Below are 24,376 nucleotides of genomic sequence, written 5' to 3'. Positions count from 1 at the left end.
TTTTAATAAGGGATATTTATTTTCTTGGTATTCCTTCTCCCTTCCCTTATACTTTCTTTTTGAAGTTATGAACTGACTCAAAACCTCTCAAACTTTAAAGTTAAGCAAAACATAAGAAACCAACTTAATTTTCACTACTGTTTAACATCAAGATTCATTTTTCATTAGCACTCCCCTTAAATGCCAAGTGTAACACTGTGCTGACATATGCAACCATCCCAAGGTTAGTCCAGGATAGGGAAGAAGCAGAAAATACCAAACCAGAGAAATTATACAGAACTAAGGGAAGGCAGACCTACTCAAGGGTGACTTTTTTGATCATTCACGAAGTCTTGTTTCTGATGTACCTGCCTTCTTGACCTTTAAAAACAGTTCATCCTTCCAAAAAAAAATTATTATTTTTTTTTATGTACTCAGAACTACCCATCTGTTACATCCCAGAGAAAACAAATCCCACGTTCAGGGATCCCTTCAAACCTTGTGTGTGAGTGTGAAGCAGCCAGTCAGTGAACAGTGATGATGCAAGTTTCTTCACGGCCGAGATGCAGCACCTGGCACTTTCAAGTGCAGTTTCAAAACTGAAATATTTCCTGAAGGTGCTCTGCAGATCACCAGCTGCCAACAAAGCCCCCAGACAGGTATGTTTGAATGTGCAACCATTCTAATTTTAAGAAATGTGTTCTAGAACTAGATACTGTGCTTTGAAAATTTTCCTGCCTCTCTGAAAACTTGACACATAGGTGAAAAAGATAGGAAAGCGTAACATTTACAAAGCACTTTAAAAAACCAAAACAAACAAACCAACCAAACCAGAAAAGTTAAGTCAATCAGTAGGACAGCATGTTTCATTAAACTTCACCCAAATGGATCTTCTGTCATTAAATGCTTCTAACAGAACTATGGCACTGAGCTAGAATCTCCTCATCTGGTCAGGAGGATAGAAGAATTCTGTGCCAAAATGACTGAGTTAGGATATGTGCAATTAGTTTAAGACCCCAACTTCTGCCGACCTTTTAGTAATTTGGTAAAAGGAGCTCTCCTAAAATAAACCTGTCCAGAGATGCCTCAGTGTCTTGCGATGCTCATACCTAAGTAAAATCTAAGTTAAAAGGGTCATTTCAAGAACTCAACTGACTAGATAGGATTAGGCAACTAATCTCTTATTTATATAAAATGATGAGAAAATACGAAACACCTCCTCCCGGGAATGATGATTCTGTGAAAAAATTGAGACAGTTAAACGTCCCATGACTACAGTGTGTAAATTAACAGACTTTCAACAGGGTCCACCAGAAAGCCAGAGGAAGCAGTGAGCAGGACTACCAAGTATGTATCACTGAATAACATTATAGACTTCCCTTCTCATTTGGCTACCAGTTTTGCTACAAGCCTCTGTCTTGCATCACCAAAACTGACTTAATTGTTCCCAAAACTAAGTTAATTACACAGAGAACATCCTCCTCTTATTTATCTGTCGTATGCCTATCAAAAAAGCAGCATTATCACTTACCTCAATGCAGGTCTTAACCACTATTCTAGCTGGCATACAGGGCTTTGGTAATCAATCTTAACATTTTAAGTCTAGAGAGGCTGGGCTTCTTTGCTGTTTTTATTTTAAAAGGAAACTGGAGATTTCTCCCCCAAAAATAAATAGAATGCTAGGTCAGGCAATAGTCATTTATTTATTGACTTCAACAAGCAAAAGGTATCCTCAGACATAATGGCCAACCCTTGAGCAATACAAATCAATGCTACTGGAGAACCGAGAACATCTTTTCTCTCACCCCTCCCATCCCAGAAGTAACAATAGCAATTCCAGAGGCCTTAGAGAAAAGAGAAGGAGGAAAATTATAAAAGAAGCTTAGAATGAGCTGCAGAGTTGAAACATGGACACTAAAAAATCATTAGCTAATCCACTATATCACCACAATCACCTCAAAAATATCTTCCATTGTTCCATTTCTACCAGGTACCAAATATATAGCGCTGTGTAACAGCAATTACAAGGTATTAACAACTGTCCTCAGCTGAAGCAGAACAGCAATTATTATTTATATGATATTATATTTGAGGCTGCAGATAGAAAGGTTTCCATAGAATGTGATGCAAGTTAATGAAAAGAGAGTGGGGGAGAAATAAAGCTACTTTAAACTTACTGTACACCTCTATCAATCAAGCAATTCATTCTGTGTTGACAGCTTGGTACAGCCACATTATCCTGATAGAGCATGACAACTCTACTCATCCTGTGACAGTGTCTCTGAAGAATATATCTATGAAGAATGTAAATCATTTAAATCCTAGGCCACTGAAAATCCCAACCTGCTACTCCCATGTGGGTATTTTTTAATCAGACATCAGCAAAAAAGCAAACAGACTGCATGCAAAACAATTGTTGTTATATCATTTAGGCTTCCTTGTAACAGATGAAAACATGAGTAACGCATTCCTCAGATTTAGAGACAACATCAGAGGCTGTAGTTTTGCAGGCAAGGAGACCTTTTATTTTAATCCATTAAAAGAACCCAAAATAGTCAGCAGGTGGCCACATCTATCCATGTTTCATTAAAACCACATAAACCCTAAGTACAAAAGCACCACTGATTATTGCTCTAGAAAAACTGCATGAAAAATTCAAATACGCACAGTAAAAACATCACCATATGCACAAGACTTAATTTCTTAAAGCAAGTGTATGGAATGCTGATCCAATTTTACACACACCTTGCAATAATAAGTTGGTATTTATATTACTTGGCAACAATGGGAATTTCTAAAAGCACTGTTATGAGAAGGGAAATGTTCATATACAGTTTAATATGTCAACTATCATAGTCCTAAAAAAATTAGCATTTACAAAATACTTGATAAAAATATCTTTTAAAAGTTGTCCAAGAGGTACATAAAATCAACCCAAAATTTTCATGATATTTCATTCATTCTTGTCACCTACAGATTCAGTTTTCTGAGCCTGTGGAGAAGAAAGAAATAAATTAATTACTGTAGTAAATTGCCATTACATGCCTAAATACCCAAACTACCCTTAGACATTCAGTTTCTTATTTGCAACAGCTCAGTTTCAAACCTACGTCCATATTACATTGACACAAACAGAACAGGTACATTCACACACTTTACTTAAATTACTGGTCCCAGCTTTTCAAAAGCAATACAAGCCTTACCTGTCAGCTTCCATTGTTCATACTGAAAAGCACCACACTACTACCTGTTTCTATTCACTGCACACATGCTGAATGCTCTACCGTACCCTTAACTTTCACTGTTTCAATCTGCCCTTTTACTGACAGTGTGCTGGGTGGGGCACCTCTGGATGTTGAAACACTAACAGTTGAGCGAGAGAAGCGAATCTGCAATAACATTATGGGCAATAAAAAGAAACATTATGAACATGCTATCAATGTCTGAAAAGCTGAATAATTAAAAAACACTGATTCAATCAGCAGGAGGTATGTGTGGAAAGTACCTCTTCAGCTTTATTTTCACCATTTTCAGATGGTGTAGTACCTTCCTTTGCAGCTTCTTGCTTTTCATCCTTCTTCCCTTTAGCACCTTTGTTGGCCTTTGTTCCAGGTTCCTTCTGACAGATGATTGAAAACATGGACATAGACATTATATGAGTAGCCAGTACCCTACACCTTTATTTAAAAGAAAAAAAAATAATCTTGTGAACTAAAAAACAAATCTTGGCTAGCTGCATGTGCTGGATTGAAACAGAAAACTACCTAAAGACTACCTGGAAAAATTTGTGTCGATAAAAGTTAAGATAGAAACTCTCAACACTTCTAGAAAACACTGATGTCTATTTCTTTATTGTTTCTGCTAATTTACAGGGATACAAAGCCCCCTCAAACTAGTCTGGTAGAGCTGAGCTGTATTATATAGAGGTATATCCAAGATATCTGTAGGAACAAGGCCAATTACCATATACTGAAAGCTTATTCAGCCAAGCACAAACAACACACTGTAACAGCACTACGCTTTCGATTAACATGAAATATTAAATTAGATTTTAAAAATTAAGCATTTTTGTTGGCTGTCCTTTTGTTAGTTTGATGGCATCTATGATGTTCATTTCATGTTAATGAAAGAACCAACACCCTAGGGAGGCAAACACTGATAAAATTCCATCTGCAGCAACACAAAGCAGAGAATTTATCAAAAGGAACTATTCTAACAGCTACAGATTCATTTGGAGATTTGCTCTTAAATAAAGTATATTTCAACAGGTAACTTTTTTTAATCTTTGTTCTATGTATATATTTGTATTTGTGATCTAAGGATAGTAGAACAGATTAGTGATTTTAAGTGCTATGGGATAAAAATTTGTTATTTAATATTTTACATTAGTATTTAGAGTAGTTCTGATAAACACTATGGAGATCTTCCATGTGTTCAGTTGCTCCGAAATCTTCATGTAAAATGGCAACAGTAGCTATAAACAGGGATATTAAGGTCAGTCTCCCTTCATTAACTACCATTCCTCTGTAATCCCCAAACAGGAATGGGGCAGGGAGGAGGGAGGTGCCAGTAATCCTACTTGCAGGGCAAACAAAATTACTCCTTTCACCCTTCAGCTTCAATGTTACACAGCAGATGTAACATTTAACTGAGAAGGTTATAGGTGATGTGAGCAGAGTCTTAACTCTTCACCTACAAAAGAACATGCTCTGGACTTGACTTAGTAAATCCATAGTTTGCAAGCTCTGAACACTAATAATAATCTCAAATCTGCACCATCTTCAGCTGCCTACTAGCATGTTCAGAGTACACAAGTGCTGTTTTCTGTTTAAGAAACCAAGATTAATATATTCCTTAAAATGTGATCCAGTTAGAGCTTGGGAAAAAGCAGATTACTGTAATAAAAAGTTACACTAAATAATGTCGTAAAGGATTTGAGTTGCCTGAGATGAGCTTCAAGTGTCTCTCATACAACTTACACTGACTGCATAACACCAAGCTCATTCCACAATGTGGACATCAAGCCCTAGAAGCTACCATATTCCCTTCTTTAGAAATAACTCTTTTTAAGAGAGGAGCAGGATGGACTCAGCAGCCTATACGAGTAATTTCATCTGATAAATCATCAAGAGTTCAAAGTCATAGAGTTTTACTTAAACACATAGACTTTGTGTCCTGATACTTGCCCAGCTGAGATAACCAATAAAAGGACCTGAAAAATTTAAGTGTGAGGAGTGCTCAGTTTCCAGTATGTTGGCTTTTTGACCCGATAAAGCAATTGCTCTTATTTAACATTCCCTTTTGGCACAAATAAATCTACAGTTTCTGAAGTACATTATTTATATGCAGAAAACCTGAAAAGGTACTTCAGACACTAATAAGATTTTAATTTGACTGTAACTGACCTAGAAAACTCAAAACCATTCAATTTAAATATATTTAATTTCACCTTTAATTATAATTGTGCATTCTCAGCAACAGCCAGGCTCAAGAACAGAGAAGAGTTTCTAACTGTGAAATTAGGTACTGCACCTCTAGACAAGGAAACAGGATGGCACAGAGTAATCTCAAATCCTATTGTAGAAATTGCTGGATCTCAGGTAGAGCTTACTCAACCAAACCTGTACATTTCAGGAAAGGTGTAGGAAAGGTAAAGATTCGTCTTAAACTAGGAAGTCACTACAAACTAAAATGGTCTGCAGGAAAGACATTTTGTTTGGGCCAGTAATGAGGCCAGGAAGGAGTGGAAAATAAAAACATAATTATGTAATTTGTGGGTTTTTTTCAGGAGGTGGGGTTGACAGGAGCTGAGGGAAGGGCAGGGGACCTGATGCGTCACAGAAACACACTGTGAATCAAACTGTTTGCAATGCAAAGTAGAAATATACTTGGTTGCTACTGGCTACAATGATGGCAACTAAAAAGAAGAATATTTACCTTTGTGGTTTTCCTTGGTTTGGGTTCAGGTTTTGGTGGAGCAGGTTTCTATAAAACATTTTTAGTTTCACAAGGTGTTAGACATATTACCAGAAGCCACCCAGCTACCTCCACACTCCAACTTCTCCCACCCCACATCTTCCCTTGCTTCCTGTTCATTGGTAGGCATCTAGAAAAAGACTGCAAAACCTTCATGTACAAATGCATCTTGTACAGACCCATTCTCACTAGCTCACTCATCCAGCAGTCAAAGCATTTTGTGGGTCATTATAATCATAAATAATGTAGATCAGTAGAAACTATTAGGAAAAAAAAAAAAAAAAAGTCAGCTATGTTCTAACAGAGAAGAGAAACTAAAACCAAATACTAGTAACGGCATCAAATGACGTCCTTGAAGGACAGCTCTTTCTCCTTCCCACAGAAGTAGTTGCAACTATCATGAGCCTGCAAAATGATACAAAGTCAATACTGCAACATAACAGACAGTGTTGCACTCAGGTGGGGAAACACATCTTTTTGTCAGAACAACTTGAAACCAAGAAAACACAGGTAACTTCAGCTCTAGAGTTCTTACATGTCCCACTGCAAGAATAAAAATAACAAAATATAACAAAACCTGTTTGGTGTGAGTAACCGTATGTGCCTAAAAAAGTAAACACCAAGAGGTGTTACACATACTTACAGCTGACAATCTTGCTGATCGTCTTGTAGGCTATAAAAAAAGAAAAAAGGAGAAAACATTTTTATAGGCTTACAGCAAATAGTATCCAAAGTATCAGTCATCTCATGGTGACAGCATAAAATATGCCACTACCAAAATACATCTCTACTGCCAACGACAATCACATCTTCTTCAATTTGGACAACCAAAATTTTAAAGGGACAAAGTGATGTGAAAATTAGCAATAAAAATTATTGAAGAATCATAATTTCTAAATCTCCATATGGTTAAATACTTCCAAGTTCCTTGCTGCTCTGGGAAAGGTTCACAAATACAGCAGGCTTGACTACCTGTGCACAGGACACTGAAGTTTTCTCATAAATACTTAGAATGATGTTTCTGTAATCTAGCAGATGTTACCTCTAATAGCAGGTAAAAATACCATCTGATTAACAGCAGAATGTAGTTAACATCCTTCCCTAGAGGATACCAGAGTGCTGAAAAGTCAGAACATGAAACTAAGTCCTTCCACTTCCTCAGATCCCCCCCACACTCAGTCGGCAAGTCCAAGTGCACAAAGGCAGATGCAGCAAGAGAGGGAGAATTTTTTTTTTTCTATTTAAACACAATTCTCAAAAGGAAGGAAGGAAGTCAAATATTCTACCTTCCTCCAACTTTATTACTTCAACACACATTTCTTATTAAATTTTATTTCACTCTGTTCTTTTCATAATTAGTAAAGGTGAACGAGGTCTTAGAAACAGTTTTAAGCTCATTAGTTTATTCACAATATTTTTATAGTCATTACAACAGATGAACCTCAGATCCAGTAACACAGCATGGTTATAAAATAGCATGGTTATAAAATACAGTTAACGTATGGTCTTTGTCATAAGACTAGAATCACGCTTTTAGTCAAAATAAAGGGACAATTCAACTGCAAAAATATTCAAAGTAACTCAGCTGAAAAACTGAATTTAAAAAAATCTTAGTTACATATTAAGCATTCAAGTTGAGCTGAAAAAACATGGCTCCACATATCTTGCAAGAGGAACAAGCAGTTGTTAGTATCTGAAGAATGCAATAATTTGTATTCATTGGAGCTATTTAAGTGTTCTTAGTGGAAGCAGTACTGAATAGTTCAGGATCTGCATCCAGCAAAGGAGAGGTCTTGTCAAAATTCACCTGAAGATATCTTCAGCTATCCAATATGTATGCCTCCTGAACAACAACAAAAAAAGTAAACCTCTCGCTTCTTGCCAATTTAGAATATCAACTGCTTGTTGATATAAATCTATTTCTATCCCTCAGCATTTGGGCACTAGAATGTTTTGTTAGTATCTACTTTTAAAATGATGTGATGTTGGTTTAAAAAAGTTATATAGTTCTCTCCCATTTCCCCATTTCTGCTCCGTCATTGGTTTCACAGAAGGCCTGTATTGCCTAAGGGTGTCAGCATAAACCCTCAGTTCTTTAAAAGTGTCTGAAAACTCAGTCATTTAACTCTCAGAGTTCGTATGTATTTCATGTTATCTGATTATAAGGAGATAACTGCAGACAAGGCAGCAAAAGTTGCATTTTAATGTGCTTTTGGAATGTCTGTCGCCCTCCAAAAAGCTGTACTAAACCAGAAACTAGAAACTCATCTAACAGTCTGTTTGACACTGGCCCACCAGCAAACTTCTATGGGAAGTCTACAAAATGGAGCAGACACAGAACACCATTTTGCACTTTCCTACTGTGCCAGCTTCTGGCAACCTACAGCTGCAGACTTTCCAACCTGAATATTATACACACATCATGTGTTTAATAGACTCCATAAATTGGAACCCATCAATGAATGTGTATAATAACCTAATGAATCCATTTACACTTTCAGTTTCCGTAACATGATGATGCAATTTGTTCCATGCTAGGATTGTGTGCTGTGTGGAAAACAAAAAGAAAAACTTGCCCCCTCTATTGCCTTTCCTTTAAACTTCTTGCCTCTTACTCTCACTAGATTCCTCTTGTTTTTGTGTTACATGAGCAGTAATTCCCTGACTGCCCTTCTCTGTGTTATGAATTATTTTCTCACACCTCTGTTATACAATAACTCAAGAATCCTACAAAATCTGGGTTGTTTGGTTTGGGTTTTTTCTTTTGTATTTGGGTTTTTAAGCTGCTCAGCATCCTCTGTTCCATTGTACTTGGTATCCTTTTCATTCCACCACAGCCTTTTTAAGGAAGAGTCAGGAGAACTTTAGTCCCACATCTGAGAGCAGAACAAATTGATCTTGTGATACACTGATGTTTTACACTGTCCTCTAGGATTTTTTCCCATATTCTAGTCACATTTTGTTCAGAAGAACTGATGTGTTCTAGTAACTATTCATTGTGATGTCACCATCTCTCCCTTGATTCCCAGCTGATTTGGTGACTATCACTGTTTTCCCCTCCTCCTTGTCTATTAATTTGCATTTCTCCATATTGGATTTCTATTGATATTTTATCACCTAGCTTCCAGTGACATGACAGTCTTCTCAAATTCTCACTTCTTACTACCCTGACCATTTTTTGTGAACTTCAGCAAACTTGTCACTTCTGCTAGATCACGCATGAATATATTCAGCAGCACTAGCCCAAACACAAATCCTTCCAATATTCCACTGATTTCTCCATTATGAAGATTAATTATTTCCTCTCTACTCTCTTCTCATACATTTATCTGCTACCAATTCTTAGGAAGATCTTCCCTTTAATCCATGCTAGCTCAGTTTCTTTAAGAACCTGCTTCAGGACTTTTAATAAAAGTATTCTTAAACATGCAAGTAAACTGTATCAATTGGCATGTTGCCATCCTTAAACCTGTTGAGTTCTACAACTAACTCAACTGCCAGTAGTATGACTTCTCTCTGCAAAACCTGTGTTGACTCTCCCATTATACATTTGTCCACATACACTCACTTTTTTTTATTTATTTTTTTTTTACTAGTTTTGCAAGTTAGACTGTCAGACTTTATTTTCCAGAATCTCTTATCTAAAGTCCTGGGAACATTTCATCACCTTCAGTTACTCTGGTACTGAGGCCAATGCAATCAGTAAATGACACACTGCACTTAACAGTTTGACAATTGCTAATGAATACTGCCTAGTTCTCACTAACACTCAATTTAAGAATGTCCTTCAAACTTTACATCTATCAGAAAAGGATCCACACTATAAAAACTCCCTAAGAATTCTCCATAGCAGGAGTTTCATGACTGTTTTTGAGCTTCACATTTGCCATGCTGGAGGGTTTGCTCCTTTCTTCATTATTTTCCATAAATACAAAAAACACCTTACAAAAATAAACTTCCTTTTTTTTCCTACTAAGTCATTCTGGTTTGGTGTGGGCTTGTTGTTTGTTGTTGGTTTTTTTTCTGGCAGGGAGGTGGGAAGTGGGGGGTTTTGAAAAATAATATGCATTTCTGCAATGCTCTAGCAGGTGTACCAAAAAGCTTCTCTGCCACTTAAGAACATGAAACATTTTTAGCTGCTCCTTTTAATAGGCTCTCATTTTTAATAAAAGTGTCTTCCTTGATACATAATCTTACCACAGCAGAGTTTCTTTGGACTTAAGTTCCTGCAAGAATGATGAACCTGAATATCATATGGTCACAATTACAGAATAGTTCGCTGACAACTGCCTTTTAAACTAGTTCCTACATACCACTGAGGACCAAATAAAGAGATGATTATAGTTATATTGGTCTTCTGATTTCATAGTCAGAATAGTTGTGTGGAAAAGACCCCTTAAGATCATCAAGTCCACCACTAAACCCTCACTGCTATGTCTGCACATCTTTTAAATATCTCCAGGGACAGTGACTCAATAATTTCCCTGTGCAGCCTGTTCCAATGCTCAACAAGCCATTTAATGAAGAATTTTTTCCTAATATCCAATCTAAACCTCCCCTAGTGCAACTTGAGGCTATTTCCTCTATCTTACTGCTTGTTAGCAGGGAGAAGAGACCAACCCCCACCTCTTCACACCCTCCTTTCAGGTAGTTGAAGAGAGTGATAAGGTCTCCCCTCAACCTCCACTTCTCCAGACTACAAAACCCCAGTTCCCTCAGCCACTCTTCCATTTGTTCCCCCAGGAAGCAAGCATTTATAGTTTTAACTTTGTCTCTGTAATGCCATCCCAGGCCTTACACCGAATGTCTGAAGGGTGAAATCCCCACTAACACTACTTCTGCCATCAGAGCCTCCCTCATCTCCTTTAATATCCCATTGCCACATCAGATGATACCCAACATAATTTCTACGCTACATACTTCCATTTACATGTGGTTTGGCAATCAAAAATGATTCTGTAGTACTTTTTAATATAATTAATCTAGAGAAATATCAAAGACATATAAGAAAGCCATTCTACCACTAATGCAACTTAGCTTTCAACCCTGTATAATTTGTGCCTCGGTGTCACAGTGCCCCAACAAGCTTCTGAGTTGCCCATATACCAATGTCCTCATTTAAAGCCAGATAGACCAAGTTGCCCAGATTTAGATTTGCAGCTTTTGTAGTTTGGCTTGATTGCCAGTTTTCATAGGCTTGAATTAAACATAGCCTTATTTCTCAAGACTGCTCTTTACCTTTTCAGATAAAACTTTTATGGCTTCTGTGATAGTCCTCCTCTCTGCTCTGATAGGGAGCTCTTACTTCATCCTATGTGCTCTCAAATACTTGCCATTGTCCCCTCAGATATTTAAAATAATTCAGAAGATCTCCTTAGTTCCATCCACACAGGTCTGTTTTGGTTCAGACTGAAGCCCTTCCTACATAAATTCTGCCTGTTCCAAGACCTCCGACAGTTTCTAATCTAATCCTACAACTATTTTCCTGATTTACACCCTAAGAGCTACAGGTGTCTACTGAGAGTATCTTCATCTGCTTTGGTTGTTTAGGGTTTTTGGTGGCATCAACAGCCTCTGTTATCTCCAGGCACTAACATCTTACACTGTTGCCACAAGATCCACCAGAGCCTGTCTTTCAAAGCCCTAAGTGTTTCTGAAATTTATTTTGTGTACTCATAAGTTGTATGAATCCTCAATACAACAAAAACAAATTATGTCAGATAAGATGCAAATGTGGTTTACTGTCATTATTCCCACTGAAGACATCTCACCAGAAGTGCCAGAACAATGCACAGTCTTTGCATATGCAAGACTGCAGATCATATAAATAAATAAATAAATGAATACTTGCCTCTTGTTTAGTTACTTTTGCTGCATCCTTGCCTTCAGCACCCTCTGGAGACTGAAAGAAAATATTAAGTCAGTGCTTTTATTACAGACTTTGAAGTATCCACATAACAACAAAACAAAGATTATGGTGAAGATTCTAATTTCTATACATTGCAGCAACTTAAAGAAGTCTCATAAATTTATGTTATTATTTACAAGCAGTATTGTACCAAAGCCAGTCTGGATTTTCCAAGCAAGAACACAAGGACTGACCAGCACCAGGTACATACATTTTATATCGTATCACACACCATCCCTCAGTGGTCCCCTCTAAACCAATTAACTAAAGCATTCCCAGGCTCCAAAGGGAGCTCCATCTAATCAGCAGATGCTAGCACAATAGTATGAACTGGAAATCTGAGGTTTGCTGTACTAGGGCTTTTGAAATCCCTGAGAAATTTAACATGTCTTCCCAAACATGAACTTAACTAGTTACGAGATGAGCCAAAAAACTCACAGCATTAAGTGAAATGAGTGATTCCTCTACGTCATTTACTCCTTTTGTGCCACAGGCTCAATCAGCTGGAAGCTTTAACAGCATATTTCCCTCATCCCCATCAGAAAAATGAAAATCAGTAAAACACTAAGACATTGACAGAAAAGAACGAAGAAGTATCTCACTAGAATGAAGTATCAATCTGACCATTCTAATGCTGGTCTCCCAGAGGTATTAGAGAAACATTAATTAAACTACAGGAGAGGGAGAAAAAAAAAAAAAAAAGGGATGGGGGGGAAGAAAATCAAGCTTCTGTCTTCTGTGTACAACTCAAGATGTATTAATTCCTATTTTTCAAATGATTGGGTTTTCACCTAGAAGCAAACGATTAATGGAGAAGCAATGAGCAGCAGCAGTTACGAGGGAACTACACGAACAGCATGTGTTTCAGAAAGGCATTTAACAGGCGGCAGAGAAGGCAATTTGGTTGCTGTTTTGTTTTTCAGTAGTAAAGGCACAGGCTAGTTATCTTCTGCCTTGTTTTTCCACTTCAATCCTATCCCACGCCTCCCCCCAGATTTTGACATGGAAAGTCTTGGAATTACACAGCTAAGGTTTGCAGCAGTTGACCGCTGCCTTCTCCTGAAATTGGGCTCTAACACACTTACAGAAAGACACCCCCCACCAGGGAATAAAATGTGGCTTTGTTACTGTGCACTCTCCTAACTGAAAGGACGTATGCCACAAAAGAAGCTGGTTTAAAAAAAGCCAAGGACTGATCACCTAAGTAGCTAGAAAACAGCAGGAAGTTAAGCAGCACTGCACAGCGTAGAGCAACTCAGAATAGCAACAGAGTCAGTCATCCAAAATGGAGCCTGACTGTTCCCTACGCTACTGCAGCCTCACCAGCCGCCTGTAGGGTTGTTTCAGGTTTGCAATCCTAAAAGCCTTTTCCTTCGGTTACTAAAGAGTTGCTATAGCTGAACGGTGTGATGCTGGGAGCATCAAAAGCCGTAAGGAAAACAAAACCAAGTAGTTCCACGACAACTGTCAGTAACAAAATTCTGTTTCCTACAACTTCACTCTTCAGCTCACGATACAGTACACCCTCCAAGTACAGCTTTTCTGTGGTCTGTGAATTCGTAACATCTATTTCTCATATATGAATTTTATCTAGCCTAACCAGTTTGCACTGCCCCCATTCCCTGCGGGAGGGTGGGGGTGGAATTTGAATGGTTTCCTTCCTGTCCTGAGCACCTGTTTCTCTCAGATTTTATAATCTTTTCCTCGCAGTAGCCAAAAGGGTCAAGATTTACAGGAGTAGGACAGAAAGACTGCAGAAACTGAGACTCCAAAATTATGCTATCTTACTCTGTTTCACTTTTGGGAAACACTGAGCTTTGAAACAGGGTTAAATCATCACTAGCTGGCACTGTCACATGCCAGTAGCCTTGCAGGAACCACCCAGGAGCAAACTCTCACCCCGCAATTCCGCACAGTTAACACACAGGAATTTACCCTGTTCTATTTAGCAGTAATGGAAGACAAGACATCTACATTGCTGACAGACAGGGCAGTCTGATTTTAGATGCCAGTATTATTGCTTGACAACAGATTTGTAAAACTGCTCATGAAACTAACCACAAGGTGGGGGCCAGACATTGTATAAAATACTCTTAATGCAATCACAATCACTGTATGCTGCTAGGATATATTATGCAATATACTCAAGTTAATTTAACTAATCAGCCCAGCATTCCCTCTCAGGTTAGAAAACTCAACTGCAATCCTGAAGCCCACATAACTTTTTCCATGGAGGGACATGCACAGTAATAATCTCAGAGGTGTGAATAAGCAGCAAAGGGTTCTGGCACGCTCTCATTTCCATTTCAGACGTGCTCCCTCCTCTCTGCAACCACTACAAGTCCAGGTGTTTGGAGGCTGCACTCATCCTCCTAGGGCCTTGGCTCCCCAGCATGCTGGCAGAGCTGTGTGGGAGGCCATGTCAGGAATAAGGTAACTGATCAGCTGAAAAATAGGCTGCTGCTTACACAAATTTATAAATATTATAAATATATATGCAGATTATAAATACATAATCTTCCCTGCTCCAGCAGAATCATTTTACTGCACAGCTGCACAAACAATTGAGCCAGTACAACAGACAAGAGCGAAGTGGCATGGGGCAGTTGCAAGCAGCGTGGGACTCTTCAAGCTGACAGACACACCACAAAAAATACGGATGATATGGCTACACTGCATTTGTCAAATGACTAACAGAAACTTATTTTCCCTCTGAGAGTCCCATTTGGACATTCCAGTGAGTCCCAGCTGATGCAGATCTTCATGCTAGTTTTTGCAGTACTTTCTCCTCTCCCCAGGAACCAGAGAGATTTGTACACGAATAGATTCGAGCCAGGCATAGTTCCCAAAGAACTTGGCATGGCCACAAGCAGTGACTGTCTGCACTAGTATCTGGTAGTCACAGGACTTTTACGTAGATACTACCAAAACCCTTAAGTCCTTGTCCCTAACGCTTACACAGGAACCCTTCCCCCATCTTTTGTCCTGGTGACAAACTATCAAAGGACCTCTAGTTTCAAAGCAACCTAATGTACTAAGTAACCCATCTCCTTGGCATGTTTTTCCACATGACATAATGCTGTTGCTCACCGTATTTCACATGACACCCCACTCACATTGAAATGCACCCTGCATACTGCGCCTTAGATCGTAAACTACTCAGGAGCAGGACTGTCCACACTGCAAGTTCTGTGCAGCCAAATCAAAGACCAATGTGAGCACTGAATCACTTGACAAGGGCAGTGCTCCAACCTCGGTAATTCTTCAGCTGTACTCCATCACATGCCTGTATTATACTCAGAAAGAAGTCCCTATAGGCCTGCTGTGCCTGATACTGTATGGATGCCTACAAGAGACAAGACAGATAAAACAAAAAATCAAAAAAGAACAAGGATAATAGTGACCTTTTTTTTTCCAATCATGGAAGTACACAGAAGGAAAGATGCTAACTGGCTAACTCAAAATATGCTTTTGACATTTAAACTAATAGCAAGTTTTAGGTTAAAATGACTACACATTGTGTCACACCTCAATTAGCACTACATATTGCAAATAAGATTGTAAATTAAGCTGTAGATAAGCTTTGTAAGATCTGTCAGAGCTGCATAACTTGTATATCACAAGATTAACCTGGAAGCTTGCATGCAAGATTCCCTGTGTCTATGAGCAATCAGCTTTTTTGCAGTTCTTGCATTTCATCAGCTCTGAAATATATATACATAAGATCAGGTGTTTCCACACCAGGAGAACACTGGGTTATCTGCAACACCAACACCATTACAGAACTTGTAAGTTGAGAACAGAAGATTAGGTAACTGTTTTAAGGGAACATTTAATAGACCATACAGGCAAATTTCCTTTGTTTATTCTTCTTAAGGCTGGGTCAACCTGGTAGACGCGCACCACAAAACAGAAAGCCTCAGTTTCTCTAATCAAAACCCTGCAATAAAGCAGGATGCAATGAGAGCACAGTAACACGAAGTAGTGAAGTTATTGGTATCTGTTTGAGAGATCCAAAGGTACAGCTTAGAACTTGCAGGGATCAGCTTCTGGATAAGTATTTTGTTTACACAGGAATACATTAAAAAGCATGAAGAATGAGAACACAAGTATGTGAGAAATAATAGTCAGTACAGAAGATTGCTTATAAAATTGAAGAGATCGTTCATTCTCTGAAGGATCCCATTATAAGCTGAAACACAACCCTTTGCCTCTGATGGGACAGAAATTAGTATTTTCCTACCCACGTGAACAAAAAAAAATTAAAAAGCAGATGCCAATTTCATTCTAGCTACCTGTTAAGAAGTTTGAAAGGCAGAAAGCACTGACTGTCCTAGCACTTGAGCATTCTGTTAGCATTTCCCCCCTCTTTTGCAAGCTGTTTTTTTGTTCAGCCACATTTCCATCCGCCGCCTGCAATGGGATTTGCCTGTAGATACTTTCCTGGCTCGCTGTTCCAGCTGTAATTTCCATGATGTAATGCTTTGGTCATTCCTCCAACAGCTTTTTTCATCAACCAAAATATGATAAAGGCTTGCAAAAAACCCCACAGTGCTAGAAAAGACAATGTATCAAGTCCTAAGCATTTTTTCAAAGTTTAATGCACTGTTTTCCTACAGTTTTTCCTCCCCTCATTTCCCTATGAGTAGAACTCTGCATTAGACTACATTTAATCCAATGTACTGCTTCCCCATACATGCTTGATCTTCTAATTATTTGTCTTCAGAGCAACTCTGAATTTTGTGCCAGTTCATAAATGTAATTAAAATGCTGTTTATTCCTTGGCTTAAATTAATGAAGACTATGTGTGGACTAATTAAACACCAACCAACTCCTGCAACACCCTTCTAACCATTGTTTCCTCATTTAGCTCCCCTAGCATCTTATCTTTAACCTTCGTTTATAGTTAGTTCTTTGATCTGTTTTCAGTGGATAGAACAGTGTTCACTGCCAAGCCAATGTGAATTAACTTTGCAAGTAAAATTAATTCTCTACACCCCTACATTTTTCTTTTTTTTTTTTCCTACCAAGAACCTAACCATAGAAAAGGAAGAAAAAAAATGCATGCCCCTAATTTAAAAACCAAGCAATTCTGCCAGAACCACAAGTGAAGTACAGAATAAATCTGGTTAGTGGCTGGATTCTTTAAGCTTATCCAGAATTATACCTGTTCTTGCTTCCTTCCAAAAATCTGAGGTGGTGGGTTTGTTGTTTTTTTTTTTTAAGTATACTGCATATGTATGTACATTCTTCACTAAAAAAACAACCCAACAACAACAAAAAACAACCCTTGCTTAAATATTGATTATTTAAGTATATGCTATTTTAGTATTTTCTATTAAGAAGTATTACCATGAAATACTATAGAGTGTAATTTTTGAATTTAAGCCCCTCCATCTTACATCTAGTAAGTGTAAAATATTTAATTTTCCAGGTCTTTGGCAAGAGGATGTCAAAATCCTGAAGTTCTGAAAAGGCATTTGGCACTTAAAAGTTTTCATTTAAAGAAGACAATTATTATCCCCTCGTATTAAAATGCAATTAGGGAGAAAAAAAAATCAGGGAAAACATTTCCTGATCAAAGTCTCCATTCTTGCCTAAGAGTTTCAAGCCAATCAGAGCGAATAGTTCACATGTATTGCATTTCCAAAAATAAGTATGAAAATAAGAATGTGAACATGCTAGTTAAAAAAACAAATTAGTAAAATGCATTTTCTTAAATTCCTTAATTCTTAATAGGTAAGACAAGACAGAAGAGACAGAAGCCTTAGGCCTGGGGTGTATCTAGATATCCAAAACCAGTCAGAATAAATGCTTTTCCAAAAGAGGAAATTCCTTCATTATAAACAGAGGTTTTGCTATTCCCACTGAAAAGAGGTCAAAGATTGAATTATATAATTTAAAACACATTTAAATTTTATAGGACATTTAAAAATTCTCATAACTGGTTTGGATTATATTTTTCCTTCCAAGTTTGTTTTCCCTGTAGTAAATTTTTTGGACGTGACATCTACCTATAACAGAGTGAAGAAGTATGAGCTGTTTCTAGAGGCTGCAGCTCAGATTTAAAAAAGAAAACACAGCATTGTAATTTAAAATTAGACAGACAGTTCCTTTTTCAGACAGTGAAGTAATCAGCTGCATTTTGAAAAATACAGATCAGCCAGAGAAGCAGTGAGCACAGTGCATCTGAAATTGCTCAGTTTTCCCTGAGAATTCAGCTAGGTAGCAAGTAAATTCTCGTCTAAGTATCTGCTTAACCATTTTACTGCCACCATAAAATAAAAAAGCAGATTCAAAAAATATGATGGAAGAAATTCAATCCCTAACAGTATTATTTCTCTGACCTTTCAAAGCTGATGCCAGTACTGCAAGTGAGATGAAGCCGATACTCATGAAAGTCTACATACAGACCCAGAGTTTCGAAACCCTTGAAGATTAGGTTCTGAAATCTGTATTTAAATAGAACCAGATCAGATCTGCAAAGCAAAACTAAAACAAAGTACTTCGGTTGCAGAGGGGGAGAAAAAAGGAAGAAAGAAAAAAAAAGTATTTAACCATAGAGATTAAATTTAGACTGTTACTGTCAATAACAACTAATTGCTGAAAATAGCCACCCCTGACAAAGAAAAGTACTCTGAATGGCTGAAAAAAGGCTTATAATTCCTCCCCCTTCAGAGGGCATAACTGTGATAAAACCACAATAATCCAGAAAAGAACATTTTTTGTTTGTGTTTCAACTAACTGCTGCCACAGAACATCAAACCTTCAATATGATGAGAGCAGGTAGGTACCAAAGGCACAATTGGTAAAACACCTTCAACATCAACATCTCAGCTGATATTAAAAGGAATATTGGTCTTCTGCAACAGATGCAGTAGAGACACAGCATTTTTTCCTACTACAAATAGAGCGCTGACACACCTCCTCAGCTCTGCCTGAGAACAACAAAACGTTGCAGAGTTAAAAATGTGTTAGACACTATTTCCAACTACAGATGCACTCTTGCTACTAACTCGAGTAGCATTAGGACAACAGAGAAAGCTGGGTGGGAAGAACAAATATACTCAACAGTCCCAACAAAGTTGGTGTGGTTGGGAACATATGCAGTTGTGTTTTTTTTTATGCAGACAGATCCCCAACATTCTTAGGGAATCATATTTGCAGCTTGCACTGTTACCAAGTACACCCACTCTTTACTACAGGAAGATAGGAGCTATATCTCCAAGTTACGGGAGTAATTAATTGGAAACTGGTAATTTTCAAAGATACAGAAGAAAAAAACCAAAACCAAAACCAAATCAAAACCCAAGCCAAATGCCTTCCTCAATAGCACAAGGACACAATTTGATCACTGAGTTGTTCTGATTACCTAATGAATTACAGAATACTCCTCTATACACTCTTAAGTTAGAGACAATCAAAGAAAGGCTGGCTAAAGCTGCTGTCTGATGAATGCCTGGCTGCTGAATAGAAGGGTTTTGCCCTTCCCAACCTAATAATTGCCGCCATTAAGCCATCTCAACTCTTTTGTGCCAAGGTATGGAAAACCAGACCAGGAAACAGGTCTGGCCAAAAACTATCTCAAACACTTACGATAACCCACCAGTCAAATCAGAGTAATTGGCACCTGGAAATATTTCTTTAGGCCTGTTCGTGCCAGCTTGAAATATCTGCTGAGCTACAGTCCAAACTGTAAAGTCCTGTGCTGCCAATTTTGCTGACAGTAAAACTGGCATAAGAGCATCTTACTTTTGCATGCAGCCAGTTCTCACTCACAGCCCTACTACCTTCTAACAGGTTACACACATTAATTGTGCCACTGTGCAGCATCTATACATTGGATCAGTAAAATTACCCAGGATTAAAAATATTTCAAAAGCACATATTTATAAGTCATATATGTCACAAGCCTCGTATTTATGGGCCATAAATCACTGTGCTAGCTTAATGCAATTAGAGAACAGAAAAGAGACGGTGGCCACGATGGTCCTACAAAATGCTAATTTCCAAGAGATAGCTCTGGATCTAGATTGTTCACACTCTACACGAAAAACAACATCGTAATCACGTCAAGCCAAATTCAACTTCATCTGATTCCTCCGAACAACCAAGGCTGCACCTTGGAACATACGAGGCCTACTCATATGCTGCTACTGCTTGGGTACAGAACAGCCAAGGAAGTGAAGTTTTTCTTGAAAAAGCAGAAGACAAGCAGCCTTAAAACAAATAGCACACACTGCTACATCCTGTTTACAAAAAGGACATTTTTATTTTTTAAACTTAGTAATACTGATACTCTAGAATAGAAAATAGTAATGCCCTGGTTGGCATGCTGAACTACTGTATATAAAAAGATGACCTGCATCTGGTCAGTTTGAACTCAGAGGTGATGCTTGTTGCAACATGGCATAGCAGCATTACTTACGCATGTTTTTATTTCAGTGCAACTCAACACTGCTACCCTGATTATATCAAAGCATACCATATGCAGATAAAAAATTGTGATATTTTCTGCTTAACTTTCTATGAAAGATGTGGAACCTTTGAGTCAGCCTAGTCAACAGATACTTTGAGTAGGCCAACTGAGCAGTTTTCAACTGCTTTAAACACACCAAGGTTTAAAATTGTCAATAGTTACAAATGTAGTTCAAACGGTACAATTTCTAAAATTGCCAAATGACAAAACATCCTTTTCCCTTGTATAGGGAGACTTCTGCAATCTTTTAAGATGCCCTGACACCTCTATTCTGTTTGTCTCAGTCAAATGTTAGGTAGGAGTTTGTCAAAATCAGGGGTACCTCCATGACACAGATGCAAAGAAAATCATCTTCTCCTGTTGCTTACCCTGTTTTCCAGTAGTTACTGAAAGGTTTAGCATTGATCTAACAGGAAAAGAGGACAGAGAATCCACCTCTTCAGAGCTCTGACTTCTGCTTAGTCCTCATGTACCAGGGGGAGCTCAAGCGAAAGTCTGGAGAGTAAAGTGGGACAGATGGAAGTGGAGAGTGCAGCAGCCAAGACATCTGGATATGGTGCTGATCCCCTTTTCCCTTTCAATCTGTAACCACCTTCAGAGTGTAAAATAAAATACAGAATCTCCCCATGTTTGTGGCCCACTGCTAACAGTGTGTCCTGTTAGCTGTGTTCTACAATGCACCATAGTGCCTCTGTTACAGATCAAGAACTTCCAACCACAGTGATGATACAAGCTGTTGGCAAGATCTGAGTCCCCACAACAATGAAGATTCTCTCCTGCCACATAGCAGTTTGAAATGAAGATAACCTTAACAGAAAAAACACTATCATTACAGTGATGTTCGTGTATTCAATGTGAGAATTGGAATGTATGATCTTAAAGGTATTTTCCAATCAAAAAGATTCTATGACATGGACTGATACGCAGCTGAAGTATCAACATAGCGAAAGGGATGTGAAGTGCAGCTGAAAAGCGCCTGGGTGGACTTCACACTGCTGCATTGTGAACACAAACTCACCTGCTACTCTTTGCACGAGATCTACACTTCATTCCATGGACCAAACAGCAACAAAGCGGAATTATTCAGAGCCACAGCAAATACAGCTGTGATCTGCAGGACCCTTGGCTTCATTAGTTAATTGATGTTTGATCACATACAAATTGCTCCAACAAAATTTTAGAGAACCTGCTCCAAGTTAATTGATGTTTGATCACATACAAATTGCTCCAACAAAATTTTAGAGAACCTGCTCCAAGTTGCTCAGTTTCACACCACAAAGTGAGAAAACAAATTTGGAGAAGTTGCAACAAACGCACCACTCAGAGCGTGGGAGGTGCCTATCAGGGGGACTAAAAAACCTGAATAGAAATCTTAAGCTGAAAATCCAAGATGAAGGGACCATTCCAACAAGTTGATCATTTACTTCTGTACTGCACTTCCCTTATCAGTGGATGAGGAACAGTATTTCTCTTTGAATATTCACAGCATTTCAAAAACACAAACTCAAATGTATGCAGAAGTATTTCACAAAGAGAATTTAATTTAGGTCCAGACAACAAAAAAATGTCAGTAAGATGTAATAGCTCCAGGTTAGAACATGTAAGAATGTGTATTTAATCCCAAGGATTAGAAAATGCACTTATTAAATAACTGGTTGGCAAAACAACTAGTAATGTAAGAGGGACAGAAAAAATTATCACACGATCATGTAATTAAATGCACTACAAGACAACCCTGAAACATAGCACCTTCCAACTTCCACCGAAGAAGCAGCATTCCAAGCAAAATATTCAGTGGGTTTGGTCTTCTATACCAAATATGACCAACTAGTCTCACTGACTTTAGAGAAAGTGAATTTACATAATGGAACAGGAACCTGCCACAGATGTTCTCTACTACATTTTCACAGCATCAAGTGTACTCTGCAGAAATTAACATTCCTGACTACAAGAAGGCAGCAAATAGTCTACTGAAGTGGCTAATTACACCACGGTAATTTTTATTTGCTCTGAAACAACAGACATATTCAAAGATGTTACATGATTTTAATAAAAATAAATTAAAAAGTTGCATCTAGTCCTCACATCTGGTTCAACTCCTAAGTGTTCTCAAAACAACATGTGAGGTGCAGGTCACATTGCACAGAATCAGATTAAAGAACAAGTAGTGGCATTTTAAAGCGCAACCCTAACAAGTCACCACCTGACCTCTTACCATCCCTTGGAGATGGTGCAGATTCTACTTAAAGATGCAAGTGCCATTCATCTTGATGACAATCACATTAAAGCTGACATATGTATTTTTACGTGCATGGATGTATGTCACCATATGTGATTCTCCTTGTCATCAGATGCAGAACGGTTCTTCCATCCTTTCATGGCCAACACTGGGACATCTTTATTTGGGCTGTTTCAAGGTCAAAGAGTTTTCCAATATGACCTAATAAGTAATTTCAGCAAGACAAGCAACAAAATAAAACACCCCAACCCGTTTCAAGGCGTTTGTTGCTATCAATACCACAACAAGCTGCCTGGTTTATCCCACACTGGCATGCCATTCTTCTTGTGAAAGAACACAACATGTTATTACAACAGACCAAGGGTGCTGAATTCTGACAAGAAGAGTCCAGAGTTCAACCTCGTTTTGTTTCAGCAGAGTATTTAGCACCATCTCAACACATAGTAATTTCTTCCTTTTCTCTGTGACCCTCAAACAGTGGGTAAAGATACCACAATACCTTGGGCTGCAGCACTCCAGAAAAACGGATGACAGCCTACAGTTATTTTGTTCACAACACTATTAATGAACATTATTAATGAACATTAGGGCCTCAGCAACTGACTCCAGTTTACAAAGAGATGAAAAAAAATGAGATTAAAAGAAAAGCAAACAAAAAGGACTATCCAGTTTAAATGACTAAGCCATACAAAAAAACTGCTAAAGGTGGATTCATGCCCTATCTGCAATACTATTTCTTTACTTATCCTTATAACTGTGCAATTTCTCGTTTTGACTTTTGATGCTTATTTCCTTACAAAACTTGAAGGGTTGGCAGCCTTTTTGTAAGTTACAAATTTTAATAGAAAAATTGACTAGTAGCTGCATGTGATGGTTTTGACTCCATGTTGAAGCTGGTGTAACCATTCAGTTACTGTTGTAACTTCTCACTCTGTGGATGTTATTCTGGAATAAGGTATCATTTTTCTCAAAAAGCTAAGCCATTAATAATAAACCTTTCCTGGAACCAATGCTTCCCAAACCCCGTAATTCATATATAATCTTAACATTTAAATTTTTATCCATATAATGCTAGTAAATTAAAATTTGCTGCACTGTTAAAATTCATCTCCATTGCCCTGATCCCCATATGTAATGCTTTTATTACTCTTTTTATAATCTTCTAGAGAAAAGACATGTTCTCATGGACTTACGACTTAAAGATAGGTTCTCTTAAAAAAACATTTCACAATAGACCACAAAAACTTACATGACTGACTTTAACTCTACCCCCTCTTAGGAAGGGCAGCCTGAAATATTATCAGCAGTGCAAGAATACAGAAGGGCAAAGGAAAAAGTGCAGGAAGTTTGCAAGGCTTCCTAAGTCGTGGACAGTCCTATGGGTACAGGTTTATCTTCAGCTTTTTCTTGATGACAAGTGACAGCACTAGAAGAGCAGAAGCACATGAGCCCTATGTGAAGGCACGATGGCAGAAGAGCAAGAGGAAAAACTGCCCAGCCTTCACTAACTTCCAGCCCAGTTACCCCAACCAAGGCAATCAACCCCACGGTTGTATCCATTTTCAGAGCAGGAATCAGGTTCTTAACGATTGACTGAATTATTCAGCAGCATACTTGACAATTTGACATTTTAAGAGCTCTCATAAGGAATAAGGAAAGGGAAAGAACTGAACACTGAGCTACCTGGAAGTCACCATCTCCCCACAACTTTATTAAAAGAGGTCCACGCCCCAGCCCAGATACGATGTCTTAGGATGTCACAGGTGATGTGTGGGGAACTCCCCCGCCTCCCCCC

General features: G+C 38.2%; 1 protein-coding gene across 1 annotated transcript; it reads right to left on the bottom strand.

The window, feature by feature from the left end:
* Positions 1-1,663: 1,663 nt before the first annotated feature.
* On the bottom strand, positions 1,664-24,141 carry HMGN3 (high mobility group nucleosomal binding domain 3). The gene is made up of 6 exons (XM_010003212.1): positions 24,106-24,141; positions 11,807-11,857; positions 6,599-6,628; positions 5,917-5,964; positions 3,485-3,598; positions 1,664-3,368 (listed from the first exon to the last, which is right to left on the bottom strand). The coding sequence occupies exons 1-6, from the start codon at positions 24,139-24,141 to the stop codon at positions 3,237-3,239; spliced, it is 411 nt and encodes a 136-aa protein (XP_010001514.1). The 3' UTR covers positions 1,664-3,236.
* Positions 24,142-24,376: the final 235 nt, after the last annotated feature.

The sequence above is a fragment of the Chaetura pelagica genome, unplaced genomic scaffold, assembly GCF_000747805.2.
Source record: "Chaetura pelagica isolate M959 unplaced genomic scaffold, ChaPel_1.0 scaffold170, whole genome shotgun sequence".
Taxonomy (NCBI): Eukaryota; Metazoa; Chordata; class Aves; order Apodiformes; family Apodidae; genus Chaetura; species Chaetura pelagica.
The sequence above is the reverse complement of the archived record's forward strand: the minus strand, read 5'-3'. Positions and strand labels throughout refer to the sequence as shown.

What these genes read in the sequence shown, in the direction of transcription:
- HMGN3 (XM_010003212.1), bottom strand. Translation starts at nt 24,141, where the DNA reads ATGGATACAACCGTGGGGTTGATTGCCTTGGTTGGG. An exon ending in GGTTGATTGCCTTGGTTGGG is followed by an intron (nt 11,858 to 24,105) that starts GTAACTGGGCTG and finishes ATTTTCTTTCAG; the next exon opens with TCTCCAGAGGGTGCTGAAGG. An exon ending in CAAAAGTAACTAAACAAGAG is followed by an intron (nt 6,629 to 11,806) that starts GCAAGTATTCAT and finishes CTTTTTTTATAG; the next exon opens with CCTACAAGACGATCAGCAAG.